Genomic DNA, 14,865 nt, shown 5'->3' with positions numbered 1-14,865 from the left:
CAGTATTTTTTTTATTTGAAGGCTAACTTGCTATTTAACGGATGTATATCTTCTCTCTTTCCTCTTTTTAATGGTCTCTGTGTATAAAGTATCATGAATGGTCAGGAGGACGGCCAGGTAATTTATTCAGATTTCTTCCAATGATACTCTGAAGCTCCATCAAAAAGTGTATGAAAGCAATTAAGGGTCACTCTCTCTGACTTCCCTTCCGGTTGGAAGTGTGTGATTTCTATTTGGCATCCGCCTGTAGTAGAATGACTGAAACCAGGATGAAAATAGAGAAGGCTGGAGATACTAATAGGTCAGACTCGATAGATGGAAAAAAGATTTGTTAATGCTTCAGTCTTTATGACCCTTTGTCCAATTACACAGTGTCCTTATACCAGTAACATTTGTCAACCATGTTGATATGCAGGTCAAAGATATGGTTCCTGGATGAAAGAGTCCTTATAAATATTCTTTAATATATCCAACCAGACCAACACCTGCACCCAAACCTCCAAACACCACTTAAAAAACTGCGAGCCATCCCAAACAAAACCCATACTGATCTTGCAGAGTCCACCTTTGTTTGTCAGTTGCAATGGAAATTGTCAGCATCGTTCAATCTACATAAGACATGCAACAAATCGAATCTGTTGGGGACTGGGCAGCTTCAAATAGTGCAACTTTAATGATGGCTGAAGAAGTCGATAATTTGTCAAATACAGAAAATATATTTCGAGAAGTGTGTTTGTGGTATGTTGTGTTTGGGATCCCAAAGAAAGCTTATGTCACCAAAGTATAGAGATACCTTTCGGACTCTTAGGGTATTTATAGACCTCAATTCAGAAACCTATGCTGCAAGGTATCAAGATATAAGGTGTTCCTTCCTTGAAACCTCACAATCAAAATAGAGACCTACTAAAAAATTAGGTGTTAACTATTCAGTGTTCAGTTCCCAGTCTTGCACAAGACATTTTTGCACAAGGCTTTCCCCACAGATCATGTTTTGTCCATGTTGGGAGCATCATGTGGGAACAAAAGTTCACCCCCACAAAAGAGTCAGCACAACTTCTACCTTTTTAAAACATTGATGTTCCCTGTGGAAATGTACACAAATAAGTTGGAGAAGGTCACTTCTCAACTGAGGTTAATACATGTAACATTCAGAGGCTCTTTCGGGTAAGGAATACAGAATAAATCAGACATGGAAGCTGCCCATTTGAACTAACAGAACCAATCAATTTAACTTGGATAAGTTTTGCTGTTGAGAATAAACAAGAGATGCTAATGTGTGCTTTGACATGGCTAAAAGGAAGTGCCAACAAAGGGAACAAAAGAAAACTTTCCAATCTAAAGTAATATAAAGAGATAAACGTATTCTTGTGAGTCAGGAGATGATTAAGGTTTTACCTTGTACTTTAAGAAGTACTGTGCTCAAGGTTGGATCTTTGTGCTTAACAGGCAGCCAGAAATTATAAATTAAACAACAGCAAATAAATAAAGACAAGCACAGATAGGTCTGCTGAAGATTCATCTTGAACTGAGCTACAAACCAGTTTGAAAGGTTTTGGTGCTTTAAAGGTTCATAAAGGGAAAAATTGTTATCTTTTTTTATATACTGAATTGCATGATGGGAAAATTTGAAGAGGTATTGGAAGTTTTGTTTTTAAAAGTTTACTCATGTATCTGAATTTGTCCATTGTGCTGACACATTTTAATATAAGTTCACTGTCTATTACAAATCGAATTGTGGCACCACATTGGTAGAGCTGTGTAAGAACTGATTAAAACAAACGATGCATCATGGCTTGGTGCCAACATCTGCACAAAAGGAGGCAGTGAATTCCCTTTCCACCCCCAATGTTGTAAAAGATGGATCTGATTACATTGCCATAAAATGTTCTATTCCATTGGGTCATGCCATGCCACCTATCTCTTGTGAATAAGCTTAGACAGAGAATGCTTTTGATCACAATCTATCAAGCAGTAGTCAGCACATCATTTCCTCAAGGCCCTGTGGGAAAAGTTGGATGACTTCTGAACAGATCAGGAAACCAGTTTGGCAGAGTGCTTCACTGCCAGAACTTTCAATCAACCACATGGATTTAGCTTGTCTGCTGGTGAAAAAGACCTTCTTGCCAAATCCTTCCTGCATGTCTGGAATCTCACCTCTTCCACCTGTTGCCTTCAAGGTGAGGAAGAGGAGACTTCTAGAATGTGCCTTTGCAAAGAAGCAGAAAGAGATGCAGTACTTTTGTTGATGCTCATCCAGAGCAGTTCTGTGATTGTGAATTTTGTGCTGTATGGGCTATTCCTTGGGACACACACCAAGGTCACCATTACCTGGGGCGAAGTGAAAGAAGCTCTTTGGTCTGTCAGTCTTTCACTGCATGGGGTTGTCTATGACTAGGTATAACAGACTAGTAAAGTCCAAAATCCAGGACTAGCGCTGAGAGATACACTAAATAGGGATAAAGTGAGGGTCAGGACCCTAAGCGAGCCCATGAGCTGAAATGTTGGAGTTGTAATCTCCACAGCAGCAAATGACATTTGCACCATACAAATGCGAGGCACTGACCATCTCCAATAAGACAGAATGTAACAACTGCTCCTTGGCATTCATTGGCAATACCATCACTGAATCCCCCACTACTAACATTCTGGGAGTTATCACTGACCAGAAACGCAACTGGATTTGTCACCTAAACACAACGGCTTCAAAAGCAGGTCAGAGGCTAGGAATACTGCAGTGAGTAACTCACCTCCTGACTGCCTAAAGCCTGTCCACCATCTACAAGGCACAAGTCAGGAGTGTGATGGATTATTGCCCACTGGCCTGGATGGGTGCAGCTCCAACAAGAAGCTTGATACCATCCAGAACAAAGTAGTCCATTCGATTAGCACCACATCCACATGCATCCACTCTCTTCACCATCAGTGCCCAGTAGCAGTATTGTGTATGATCCACAAGATACACAGCAGAAAGTCACTAAAGATCCTTAGAAAGCACCTTCCGAACCCACAACTGCTTCCATCCAGGAGGAGAAGGATAGCAAACAAACCTGGATGGGTGCAGCTCCAACAATACTAAAGGAACATGACACCATACAGGACAACATAGCCCACTTGTTTGGCACCACATCCACAAGCATCCACTCCCTCAACCATCAACACTCAGTGTGAAACTATCTATAAGATGCACTACAGAAGTTCACTGAAATACCTTAAACAGCACCTTCCAAATTCATGACCACTACCATTCAGAAGGAGGAGGACAGCAAACACATTGGAAAAAGTTCCCCTGCCAGCCAATCAACATCCTACTTGGAAATATATTGCCAATCCATCACTGTCACTGGGTCAAAATCGTGGAAATGCCTCCTTCAGGATATTGTGGGTCAACCTACAGAAAGTGGACTGCAGTGGTTCAAGGAGGCAGCTCACCATCACCTTTTCAACAACTCGGGACGGGCAATAAATGTTTGCCGGACAGCAATGCCCACGACCCATCAGTGAATAAAAAAAAGCAGCAATGACCAATCCCTATCTTTCCATTCTCAGAAGCCTTCGTCTCACACCCCACTCCACACTCACATTTTGCCAAAGCATCACAACAATTTTCAAGCCTCAAGTTGGGCCCACAGTGGAGAAACGCTTGTGAAGCACTGCATGAAAGTTTGGGACAGTCACCACAAAGGCACAGTTGGGGAAATCGAATGTCTCAGACCTTTCAGCTTTGGAAACACAGACAGGAAAATGTTAAATGTGCAGAAACCCCTCGGGCCAGATGCCTGGCATGGAATGTTTTGCATTATACTTTAAATGATTGATTTTATTAATCAACCATATATTTGTGAAAAAAGCTGGTTCTACTGCGAGAAAGGCCACCATCAGAGGTCCTTGAGCCATTGCATATTGAAGAACTGGAAACAGAATCCATTGAGTTTTCTGGAATGTATCTTGTAATTATCTGGAGTACTGCATTTTTGTGGACCAGCCTCAGAAAGCTGAATGCTGTATGCAGAAATGATCAATGTTATTGCACTTTTTAAAAAAATATTCAATTTGAAATGCTTTGAAAGGTACTTTTACAAATGTACTGGTTAAGGTATGTTTTTAGAATACCCCAAAGCAGATATTGCTAAACACTTGGATTCTTCCCATTGAGGATGTAAAAACCAGCCTCCTATGCAGTTACACACCTTTCAGTGTCTAGACTCAGAGTAGTTCTGGTGGAAGATGGAGAGCAAAACACTGAACTATCCTCCTGATCATACATGCTTTGGTGCAGAGGGCTAGAAAAAGTAAATAGTGGAAAATGAGATTGTTTCACTGACAACAACCATCTATTAAACAGTTAGTAGTGAATCCTGTGTCGCTTTTGTTCTTTCGGCATCACAACACATTCAACAGTGACTGTATCTCAAAGGTACTGCCATTGCTTTGGAAGACCTGAGAACACAAGTTCATTTCTTAAGGCAAATCGATACCCTCCACCACATGGGCACCTCCGCATCCTTGAGGTTGAAGCAAGTTTACACTAAAGTATTAACATATATACTTCACATTTGTGACGAGGCTGCTTCATGTTTTAGCAAATGTATTCCACACAGACGGTCCGAGGGGTAATACCTGTACTTACTGACGCTGACACCTCATATAAAAGGGGTCATTGACATTGGAACGTATGAAACATTCGATTTAAGAACCTGAACACTTTTTTTCATAGGAAATGCTCCCAAGTGTTGAAGACGTATGTGATTTTTTTCAGACCGATATTATGTATATCGATCGGAAATCCCCTGCCCTCTGCTTGTGATTAAAGACTGTGCCAACGTTATAACCAAAAGCGCAACGTCTGACTTAGTAAACCTCTCCCTCCTTCCCCAGACCCAGCAAGGGAGTGACCAGCTTCTGTTGATGGGAGCGGCTCAGGTTTCAGAATGAGGATGTACAATGACACCAAGCCACTAGGTGTCGTGATTACTTCACAGTTGCAGACAAATACGAGTGAAATTGAACCCATAGAGTTGCAAACGGGAATTGAGCCAAACTAATGCTGAGCTTTAAATATTTTAACAGCAGTACTAACTGCATCACACTAAAAATGAGACATCAATCAGTAAACTTCACTCCTAATTGTTCGATGCTTCAGAATGCTTTACAGACGTGTAATTTAGTGTATGTTCATCAAAGAGATTCTGCAATATTAAGTACATATTCTGTCTTCATGTGTCGCCTGCCTGTAGGAGAGAAAGAGAGAGATTTTGTTGATGTGTGGATTTTTTTTCGTTTTACTTGGATTTTAAGAAAGCCTTATCCATCCAGTCACCTTGCTTTCTATCTTCGTGAATCGACAGTTGAAAACATTATATGATATCAAAAAAAACCTACATGAACTGAATTCTGAAAGACTTCTTTAATAAATATTTGCAATTTGCTGGTTCGAGACTTTCAATTAGCATTTTTTAAATGTGCAAAGCCTGGCTGATACCAGGTGCTACTCAACAAAAAAAACTTTTTAATGATCGGAAATTGCACTTTGTAATTAATTTGTAATTTGTGTAAGATTAGTCCTATCAAATATTTATTTTTTAAATTTCGAATTAAATACAGCAAGGATCGAAATGAATGCGAGTTGGGATACTCCAGCCATATGAAATTGCAAGCACCTTTATTTTTAAATGTAACTGAATTAAACACCAATTTTTAAAAAATTTCCACGATTTTGCCATCATTGGCGTTTGTTTTCGGTTCGAGGAGGCAGGAGTTGACTTTTGGAAGCTGTATTTAAATGTTAAAAATTTGACAGCGCGCCCTCCTAAAACCAACAGGATGAGTAGACAGTGGGAATGTTAGCAAAGACAAAGGCAGACGGAAGCGAGGATATTATCAATCAGATCCCAACTAGGTCATCAGTTGAAGTGACTTCTGCTCTGAACGCTTGACAAAGACGGTGTGGGTCCGAATGCAGTCAGGTTAAAGGGCGGGAGTGAGCGCTTTCGGAAAGTTTGTGCAGACTGTAGGGTGAGGATGGAGAGGGGAACGACCAGTGGGCAGCTCTCTCTCTCACACAGACACACACACACATATACACACACTGGCACACACACTCATACATACACTGACACACATACTCATTCACAGACACACACACTGACTCACTCACTCATACGCACACTGACACACACATACACAGGGAGTAAGTGAAGACTGCAGATGCTGAAGATCAGAATCGAGAGTGAGGTGCTGGAAAAGCACAGCAGGTTAGGCAGCAGCCGAGGAGCAGGACTGTCGACGTTTCGGGCATAAGCCCTTCATAAGGGATATTTCCAGCACCACACTCTCGAAACACATACACACAGACTCACATACAGATACACACACACTCATACATAATCACATATACATACTCATATACTTATAAGCACACATATACATTCATTCACGCGCGCACCCATTCACATACACACAGACATGCTCAGAGGGATACACTGTCACTCACCCACATACGCATTTCCCACTCACTCCCTCACGCAGCCATACATATACCCACACACATACACACTCACTCATATACAGACTCACAAATCACACCGTCTAGTCCCGCCCCCGCCACGCCCAGAGACCAATAGAGAGCGGGAGCCACCCACTGGTTGGGCGGGGTCCCCCGAACACTTGCCTACGATTGGTTAGCGGAGCTGCCTATCACAGACCGGGACCCTGGCTACTTCCGCGAAGGCGGCGAGTGAGTGTGGAGCATGATCACAGCGATAAGGCAGGAGGGAGCTGGGGGGCAAGTGGCTCTGATTGTCTCCTCTTGCCTTTTGGGCTCGTCTCCTCTCAGCTGTGATCCCTGGCTGCTCGGCAACTGGGCATGGACAGGAGGAAACAGTGCACGGAGTTTTAAAGAGAGAGCAAAGCTTTCCAAAGTCTCCTTGGTTCCGGCAGATAGTTAAGTTGTCCCATTGGGAAGATTACAAATATTTCCTGGGGCAACATGAGGACTTTGGGATTTGCAAAGCTGACTTCCCTGCGCCCTTGCATGGCTGAGATTTTGATTTTTGCCGCATTATTCTGCAATGGTAAGTTTGAAGTTTACCAAGTCGACTTGCTTTACACTTGTGAGAAGCAATGGGTTAAGCGAATTGTTATCTGCAGTAAGGTGGGCTGTAGAGAGTGATCTTGTGGCACTGTCCCGTCTCCCAGGAGATAACGGTCTGTGCAGTGGGAAAGTGAAAGTAGTTTTCTGACAGCTCACAGCGTGTGCGTGTTTGTGTGTTTCTCACAGAGAGCGGTCCAGCTACAGGTCTGATCGCGCTCGGCTGGGATCTGTTAGAATCTTCTCAGTTCCTGGCAAAACCCGGGAACAGTTTCATCTCAACCAGGGACAAGATTTCGAGTGACTGGGCGCTCTGACTGTGAGGGGAGTGGCACTGCCCCAGCTCGGATCACTGACATGCGGGTTTAATTTTGAAAACTAACTCTGGGTATTTTGTTAGGGGCGTTTTCTGGCAGAATAAGCCCAATCTCCTGGGTGTGTGTGGGTGGGTGGGGGGAATAGTGGAGGGGAGGGTCGTGAAAATTTAAGATTGAGCAGGTCAAGGGCAAGAACAGCGAAATCACCCTCCCCTTGGGGACCCTCCCAATGAAAGACCAATCTCTCAACTTCCTGAGAATTAAAACAGACCCAGTACACCTCGACCTGAATAATATTGAGAATGTTGTTTAAAGAAAGGGAATATGTGTTCTGGCAGCAATGCTTGATTCGTCCTGCTGACTTATGGACTGTTCATTTCACCTTCCGCCGCCCTCCGAGCCCCATTTGAACTCCCTGGAACAGCGGTCGGGGGTAGAGGGAGCCCATCGCTGGGAGGTTGCTCCTCCGAGGCCGGGGAGCCGCACGTCTTCCATATCTGAGTGCCTTGGTTGGTGAAGATGTTGTATGTGTAACCCTTGATAAGCGTGCGGCTGTGATGGTGATCAGGGCTCGGATAGAATTGAGATCCCACCCCCCCTCCTCCCCACCACCCCCCTCCTCCCCACCACCCCGTTTATCCGGGCTGCCATCTATACTGCAGGCTGCTTGTGAAAAATATACAGGACTTGTCACCGCGGCAGTTTATCACTTTAATGAGCTCTCAAATAACCTTCTACATCGAATGCACAATGACCAGATCCGTAATGTTGTCAAGGCCGAGCGTGTTAACGAGTGGAAACTTCTTGTTTTTGTTCTAAAGTTTGCCCTTATGATTTATAACTCCAAATAGCAGGGTTACCTTTAAACACGTTTCCCTAAGTTTAACATATTTGGGGGTAACCATCATTCAGGGGGATCCCTGCAGCTTAAACTAAGCGTGGCAGTGAATGGATCGAATTACAACCGGGGGACTACAAAACCCCAGGGTGAGGCGCTCAGATAGGTTAAAACAATCTTGTCAACACACACACAGGAAAAGCGCGTAGATTCACTCCCTCGCCTATCTGCGGAATTTTAATTATTTCTTTGCCACCCTACTGCTAATTGCCATCCCTTGTCATTTATCTTTCTTTAGGACAAGTGTGGGGGGTGTGAATGGAACTGGGAAGCTCCCAAAGTAAAATGCCACATTGTGGGGTGGCCAGTCCTCAGGGACACTGCGCTCCCCACTCACAGTGACTCAGGGATCACTGAGATCCCCATCCCGGGTTCGCTCTCCGTTAGACTGGAGTTTTCTGCCTGTATATAAATTATGTTTTATTGAGACATTACATTTTATGGTGCAGTTTCTCACAAGTTTAAAAACAAAGTGTGTACCTCATTGATTGAGTTAACAATCACACAGCACCAGGTTATCGTCCAAACAGGTTCAATTGGAAGCACTAGCTTTCGGAGCGCTGCATCTTCATCAGGTGGTTGTGGAGTATAAGATTGATTGAAAGTGAGGACATGTTCCCTGCTCCCAGCCATGTGGCACTTCCGGCTTGTGTCCTTTTCACATTCACCCCTCCACTCCCCTCACCCATTGAATCAATCCCTCTGGCTCTGCCGGAAGACTGGGTTCATTTCTAGGGGGTTGGGGAGGGGTGGGTGGAGAGATTAACACCATGTATTTAATGATGGAAGGGAAGTAATCGGCTTAACATCGATCTTTATTTCAGGATCAATGCAGAGTCCCTGGATACCAGTGTCCAGGACATAGGCATGCCCACAGCTGTTTTCCCCCTTCTTCCCTTTGATTTCCAGATTTCCTTGCTTTATTTGCCTCTAAAGTCGCTGTGGAGTTCATTATCATGTGTGTTTTCCCATATAAAAAGATGAATATTTCCTCACCAACACCAGTTTCCTGGGTAATGATGAAGTACACAATGTTATAGTTAAATTGACAACGACTTATCTTTGAAATGAAGGTCTGACAGAAAAGAAAACAAAGACAATACCAAAGTTGGGAACTGAGAAATAGTGAGGAAAAACAGATAAATACTGTTTCTTAAAGAGCCCCTCTGTTTATCTTTACGGAGACTTTTTTTTTTAACACTGTTGGGTGGTTGGGGTTGGTGGAGAGAAGGTTGAGGTATAAGTAACCTCTTCCACTCCTTGTGCCTGCGAATTGTCAATGTATTGACTAAATTTCTTATTCATAAAAAGAAAATGAATGAATTATTCTAATTGCACAAATCTGTAATTTAAAGTGTTACAACACTAACTCTGCAGTGGATCTGACTGCTACATTTATATGCCTTTTTCTTGTGAAGATGTGAGGTCTAAAACTTAATGACTCTGCTTAATCTTACTCATCTTTCTATTTCAGTGGAATCAAGTGCTTTTACCCTGTAAAGTGTTTCATATGTTATCTGTGAAGTGGTTGACAAGAATCAACAATTCTGATATGTTGTGAGATGCTTTTACATTTTTACGTACATGGCAGTGAAAGATGCCAGTGCTGTGGTAAAGGGCTTTTTCCACTCTTTCTGTAACAGCACAGGTTAGATGCAGAGCCAAGTGGCCCTTTATATCACCTTGACAATGCTGCTTAATTCTTAGCTCAAAAGAACAACACTAATGTGACATTTTAGCCATCGATCTCTGCGATCACTTTGAATAAGATGGTCAATTTGTACAAAATTATTGATGCTTTTATTCTGTGGACTATTTTCCACTGGGTAGTTGGCTGACTTTGTCCATATCCATTTTACTTAAGATCGGGGAAGTTCCATCAGTCTGAACTGAATATAAGTGCGTTGATAAAAGCATCACAGTATTGTATTGGAATGGATTTCATCACGCACCTGACAATGCCTTTTATAAAACTAGAAATACCATAGATGGCTCTCTGTGGCTCTTTCTGCTTTTTCTGCTGAAGGCTACAAATGGCATGTCGGAGACTAATTTCGTCCAGCTAATGATAAATTGTTCTTTGAAGCTCCCAATGTTCCTTATGTTTCCAGATTGTAGGAATTAAAAATACCTCGTGGGATAAATAGATCTGTAGTAGTATCTGGATTATCTAGATTGAAAAGACAGCTTTATTAGGTAACCATATGGTGATTATACTGACACACCAGGACTTTAAAATGCCACTTAGTTCTGATTCTTCATTGAAAAATTAATTCAGTGTAAATCAAAAATTTGAACAAAAGGGACAACATTGGGAATTACTTAAACTGTTACAAACTTTGGAATGGAATAATGCTGTTTAACATGTATTAAAGTATTACACAGTAAAAAGCTACTGTATATCATATGGGTTAATGACTGACAGTTAAGTATGCACTTGCACTCATCGGCAAATTAGAAGGCAGGCAAATTCAGGCTAAGAGAGAGAGGAAGTGCAGAGCTTACTGTAAATTCTATCCCAGTCAATGTGTCTACTACACCAGATTCTGCTACCGAAACAAGGTGAAATAGCCTTGCATGAGGAGAGGCAGACTAACCACGGAGCTATGATTGAGGTGTGACACTAAAACTTGTGGACACAGTCAATCAGCTGAACTACCAACGGCATTGCTGACTATTGATGTCATGAGATATAATTTTAAGGGAGAAGCAGGCATAATGCCAATGTAATTGGTTGGTTGTTCAGAGGCTTACACTAATCCCTCGAGGTCTGGGTTAAAATCCCACATGGTGTTATTTAGATATAATTAATAAATACATTTCAAATTTGGAGCCAGTTTCAGTGATAGTGACCATGAAGCTATCACTGATTTGTTGTTAAAAACCCATTGAGAAGTAAATTTGCTGTCTTTACTCAGTCTAGCTTATTTGTGACTCCAGATCCACAGCAATCTTTATTGTCCTCTGAAATGATCAAGCGAGCAAAGATGGTCTTGCCACTGATGCCCACATCATTTAAAATCAAATATTATTGGATCTCTTAGATGTCATCTTGTGCTACTTCACCTTCTGTGTAATTAAATAGCTACAGATGAAAAACTATAGCAAAATAAAACCAATTGTATTTCATGTGCAAATAAGCATTTATGTGATATGTTGATGTATTTGCTTCCCCTAAATGATGAATTCCCATGTGCAAGCCTCTTGTGTTACCCCACACTTTGCACTGATAGAAGATCTCTTCAAAAGACCAACTGGTCTGTTTAAGCTTGGAGGAGTGGGCACCTGAGGCTCTGTAAGCTTCTCCTTATGGTTGCTTGTAATCACTACAATAGAGCTGAGCATACTGTGAGTGCACCTTCAAGTTTGGAGCCTGGAATCACCGTAACCCTAGCAAAAGCATTCATCAGATGGTTATATGTGTGGAATGCTCCCACATTACTTCTTATTTCTGTTACAGATCTCAACTGGGATCTTCAGGTACTCAATGACAATCTGCACTACAAAATACTATTGTTCCATTTCTTGACATGGAAAATGGAAGTGCATGCACAGGCAGAGCCAAGCTATCTTCAATTGTTATGTTCATGTCAATATGGTCATGGTTTTGTATCGCACTCTTTTCAAAGCAGTGTCACTGAGGTATATGCTGTAGATATTTGTCTTAGGTGGTCATGTAAAATGGGCACTATTGGATCATCTGTTATTTATCACAGTGCCCAACATGCAACTCAATTGACTGAATTGAAGCTGAATACCAGGCACAGTGTGTTATGATCTGAGAATATGCTTTCACTAGTTCTGTGTGAGTTTTTTTGTGGTGGTACATGACCAGTACTATCTAGTCCAGAATATGCTGCCCATCCCTAATTTCCCAGATGGTGGTTAAAAGTCAACCAGATTGGCTGTGAGTGTGGAGTCCTATGTAGACCAGACTGAGTAGGAATGGCAAATATTCTCCCTGAAAGGACATTAATGAACCAGATGCAGTTTTACAACAATTGAAGACTGGTATAGTCACTATTTGGCAAGCTTTCATTTTTAGTGGATGACTTCTACCCTTACATATCTCTCCAGACTAGTTAGGGAAGGTGATAGCTGAATAATATTATTGCTAGGCTAATAAACTAGAAACTGAGCTAATGTTCTGGGGGCCTGGATTCAAATCCCATCACTGCAGATGGTGAAATTTATATTCAATTTTTCAAAAACAGATCTGGTGTTAAGAATCTACTGATGACCATGAAAATCCCATCTGGCTCACTAATGTCCTTTGGGGAAGAAAATCTGCCATCCTCACCTGATCTGGCCTACATGTTACTCCAGGCTCACAGCAATTGTGGTGAACTCTCAGCTGTTCTCTGAAATGGCTGAGCAAGTCAGTGAGTTCAACGGCAGCTAGGGGCGGGCAATAAATGCTGGCCAACCAGCGACACCCATGTCCCACAAGTGAATAAAAGAAGGTCAGTCGATAATTTAGATTTTGACTTTATACTGACCTGTCAATTACTAGAAGGTATTTCAACAATCATTCTCCCATGTCCAAATCTACCCCTTTTCAGAACAAAATGTACCCAGTCTGCTCCAGACCCAGTTAATAGATGTTCTTTTCTCTTTCACAGTGATGCTTCCTTTTCCAAACCTCTCAGATTATGCTTTTCTGCCTGTGCCTTATAAACCATAATTCACGTTAATAATTTTCCTTCCCATTTTCTTATTCCCATGCTAAACAATTGTTCCCATCTTCTTCTACAAGTCATCCCAACAAACATTTTGTGCATTTCCTTTCCAGGCCACTCATTTGCTTCCCTCCTTTATTGCAATCAATTTATGAATCTCTCATTTTTCACTATCATGCAGTCAGCCCCGAACCCCAAATTTCCTGTTTTACTGTTCACCATTTTTACCATACAGTGTAGTTTTCTCTGTCCATCCAGTATTACCTGAAACCAATGGCTAATGCACCCGAACTGCCCTGCTCCTCCCCTTTGTACATTTCCAACACTGTGGGTTTACCCCCTCTCTGTGCTGCAGTCTGCAATGGCTGGTCATGGAACAGTTCTTAGCCATATTAGAGGCAGCAAGGTATGCCATTTGTGCTGAAGGATGTGAAAAAGATTGAAATCTGCCCACTGTAGACTGAAAAAAGTAAAGTTAGGTGGCATGGGAGGTTTTGTTTCTCTGACCGTTGCCTCCAAGACACTGACATCAGCATGAAAGACTGCTGTCGGGCTTGAATGGTTCAGTTTCTCATCAGTGAATGCTCCCTGATTCACCCTACGTTTCCTTATCAGCATCACTAAATACTCCTTGTGCAATATATGAGTCTTCGTCAGTGTCTTGTTTCAAGTCAGAATGGTGACATTTACAGCTCTGGTGAGTGGTGCTCATCAGATTGCGGTGTGACTGGTTTCTCATTGCAGTATGAGGAGAGCAGATGGTACAGTATGAATAAGGAGTCACACTTATTCATTTGGCTACTACATGGTCATGACATTCAGTGCTCTGTTAATGATGTGCTTAGACCTGAAGTCATAGATTGTGCAAATTGCAGAATATCTCCTTCAATCTCCATTGATTTCATGTTATTGAGATTTCCCGCCTAAACGAATGTGCACAGCCTGTTAATAAGAAGTAAATTGTGTCATGACTGGAGGTGCACCATCTGTTCCTTATTGCGTTGTTCAACTGTGCACAACCTTTGGCCAGTATGTAACATAAAAACATGGGGACTGAGAGAGTTGTCCATTTTAAAAATTCCTTCATATTGTCCATTCGCTCTTCCAGTGACAATATAATTTATGTTATTGTGAAAATGTTCGTGGTATTTATCAAAACGACTAAAGCATGAACTGAAAATTAAATTTCTTTTGCGTCTTCTGGAGCTATTCTCCCTGTCACTTATATGCTGCACAACTGGATAAATAACATTTGACTCAACACTAATTCTGAAATTTGTTAGCTGCTTGTGACAAGTTGAAAAGCTTCATACTATAGGTGTATCATAATTTGTTGCTATTTTATTTTAATTCTTGCTAATTCAGTTGATATCTCTGAAAGCATGCATCTCATATCCACCTGTTCCTACAGTTGTATTAATGGGTCAGTCTTCCCCTTTTCCCAGTGTTTCAAGTGACTGTTGATAGCAGTTGCAGAAAAACAAAACTTATTTCTCTGACGTTCCACTATCTGCTAGTTTAGAACATAGAACAGTACAGCACAGAACAGGCCCTTCAGCCCACAATGTTGTGCCAACCATTGATCCTCATGTATGCACCCTCAAATGTCTGTGACCATATGCATGTCCAGTAGTCTCTTAAATGTCCCCAGTGACCTTGCTTCCACAACTGCCGCTGGCAACGCATTCCATGCTCTCACAACTCTCTGTGTAAAGAACCCGCCTCTGACATCCCCTCTATACTTTCCTCCAACCAGCCATGCTCTCACAACTCTCTGTGTAAAGAACCCGCCTCTGACATCCCCTCTATACTTTCCTCCAACCAGCTTAAAACTATGACCCCTTGTGTTAGCTATTTCTGCCCTGGGAAATAGTCTCTGGCTAT

General features: G+C 42.0%; 1 protein-coding gene across 1 annotated transcript in view; it reads left to right on the top strand.

Moving 5' to 3' along the window:
- Positions 1 to 6,725: 6,725 nt before the first annotated feature.
- The window catches only part of LOC122562703 (transmembrane protein 132C-like), a 1,065,724-nt gene continuing 1,057,584 nt past the window's right edge, over positions 6,726 to 14,865 (top strand). Inside the window, exon 1 of the mRNA XM_043715795.1 lies at positions 6,726 to 7,070. Coding sequence (XP_043571730.1) covers positions 6,986 to 7,070 — 85 coding nt within the window. The 5' untranslated portion in view covers positions 6,726 to 6,985. The remainder of the gene's footprint in view (positions 7,071 to 14,865) is intronic.

This window comes from Chiloscyllium plagiosum, chromosome 25 (genome assembly GCF_004010195.1).
Source record: "Chiloscyllium plagiosum isolate BGI_BamShark_2017 chromosome 25, ASM401019v2, whole genome shotgun sequence".
Lineage (NCBI taxonomy): Eukaryota > Metazoa > Chordata > Chondrichthyes > Orectolobiformes > Hemiscylliidae > Chiloscyllium > Chiloscyllium plagiosum.
This window is presented reverse-complemented; position numbering and strand designations above follow the sequence as displayed.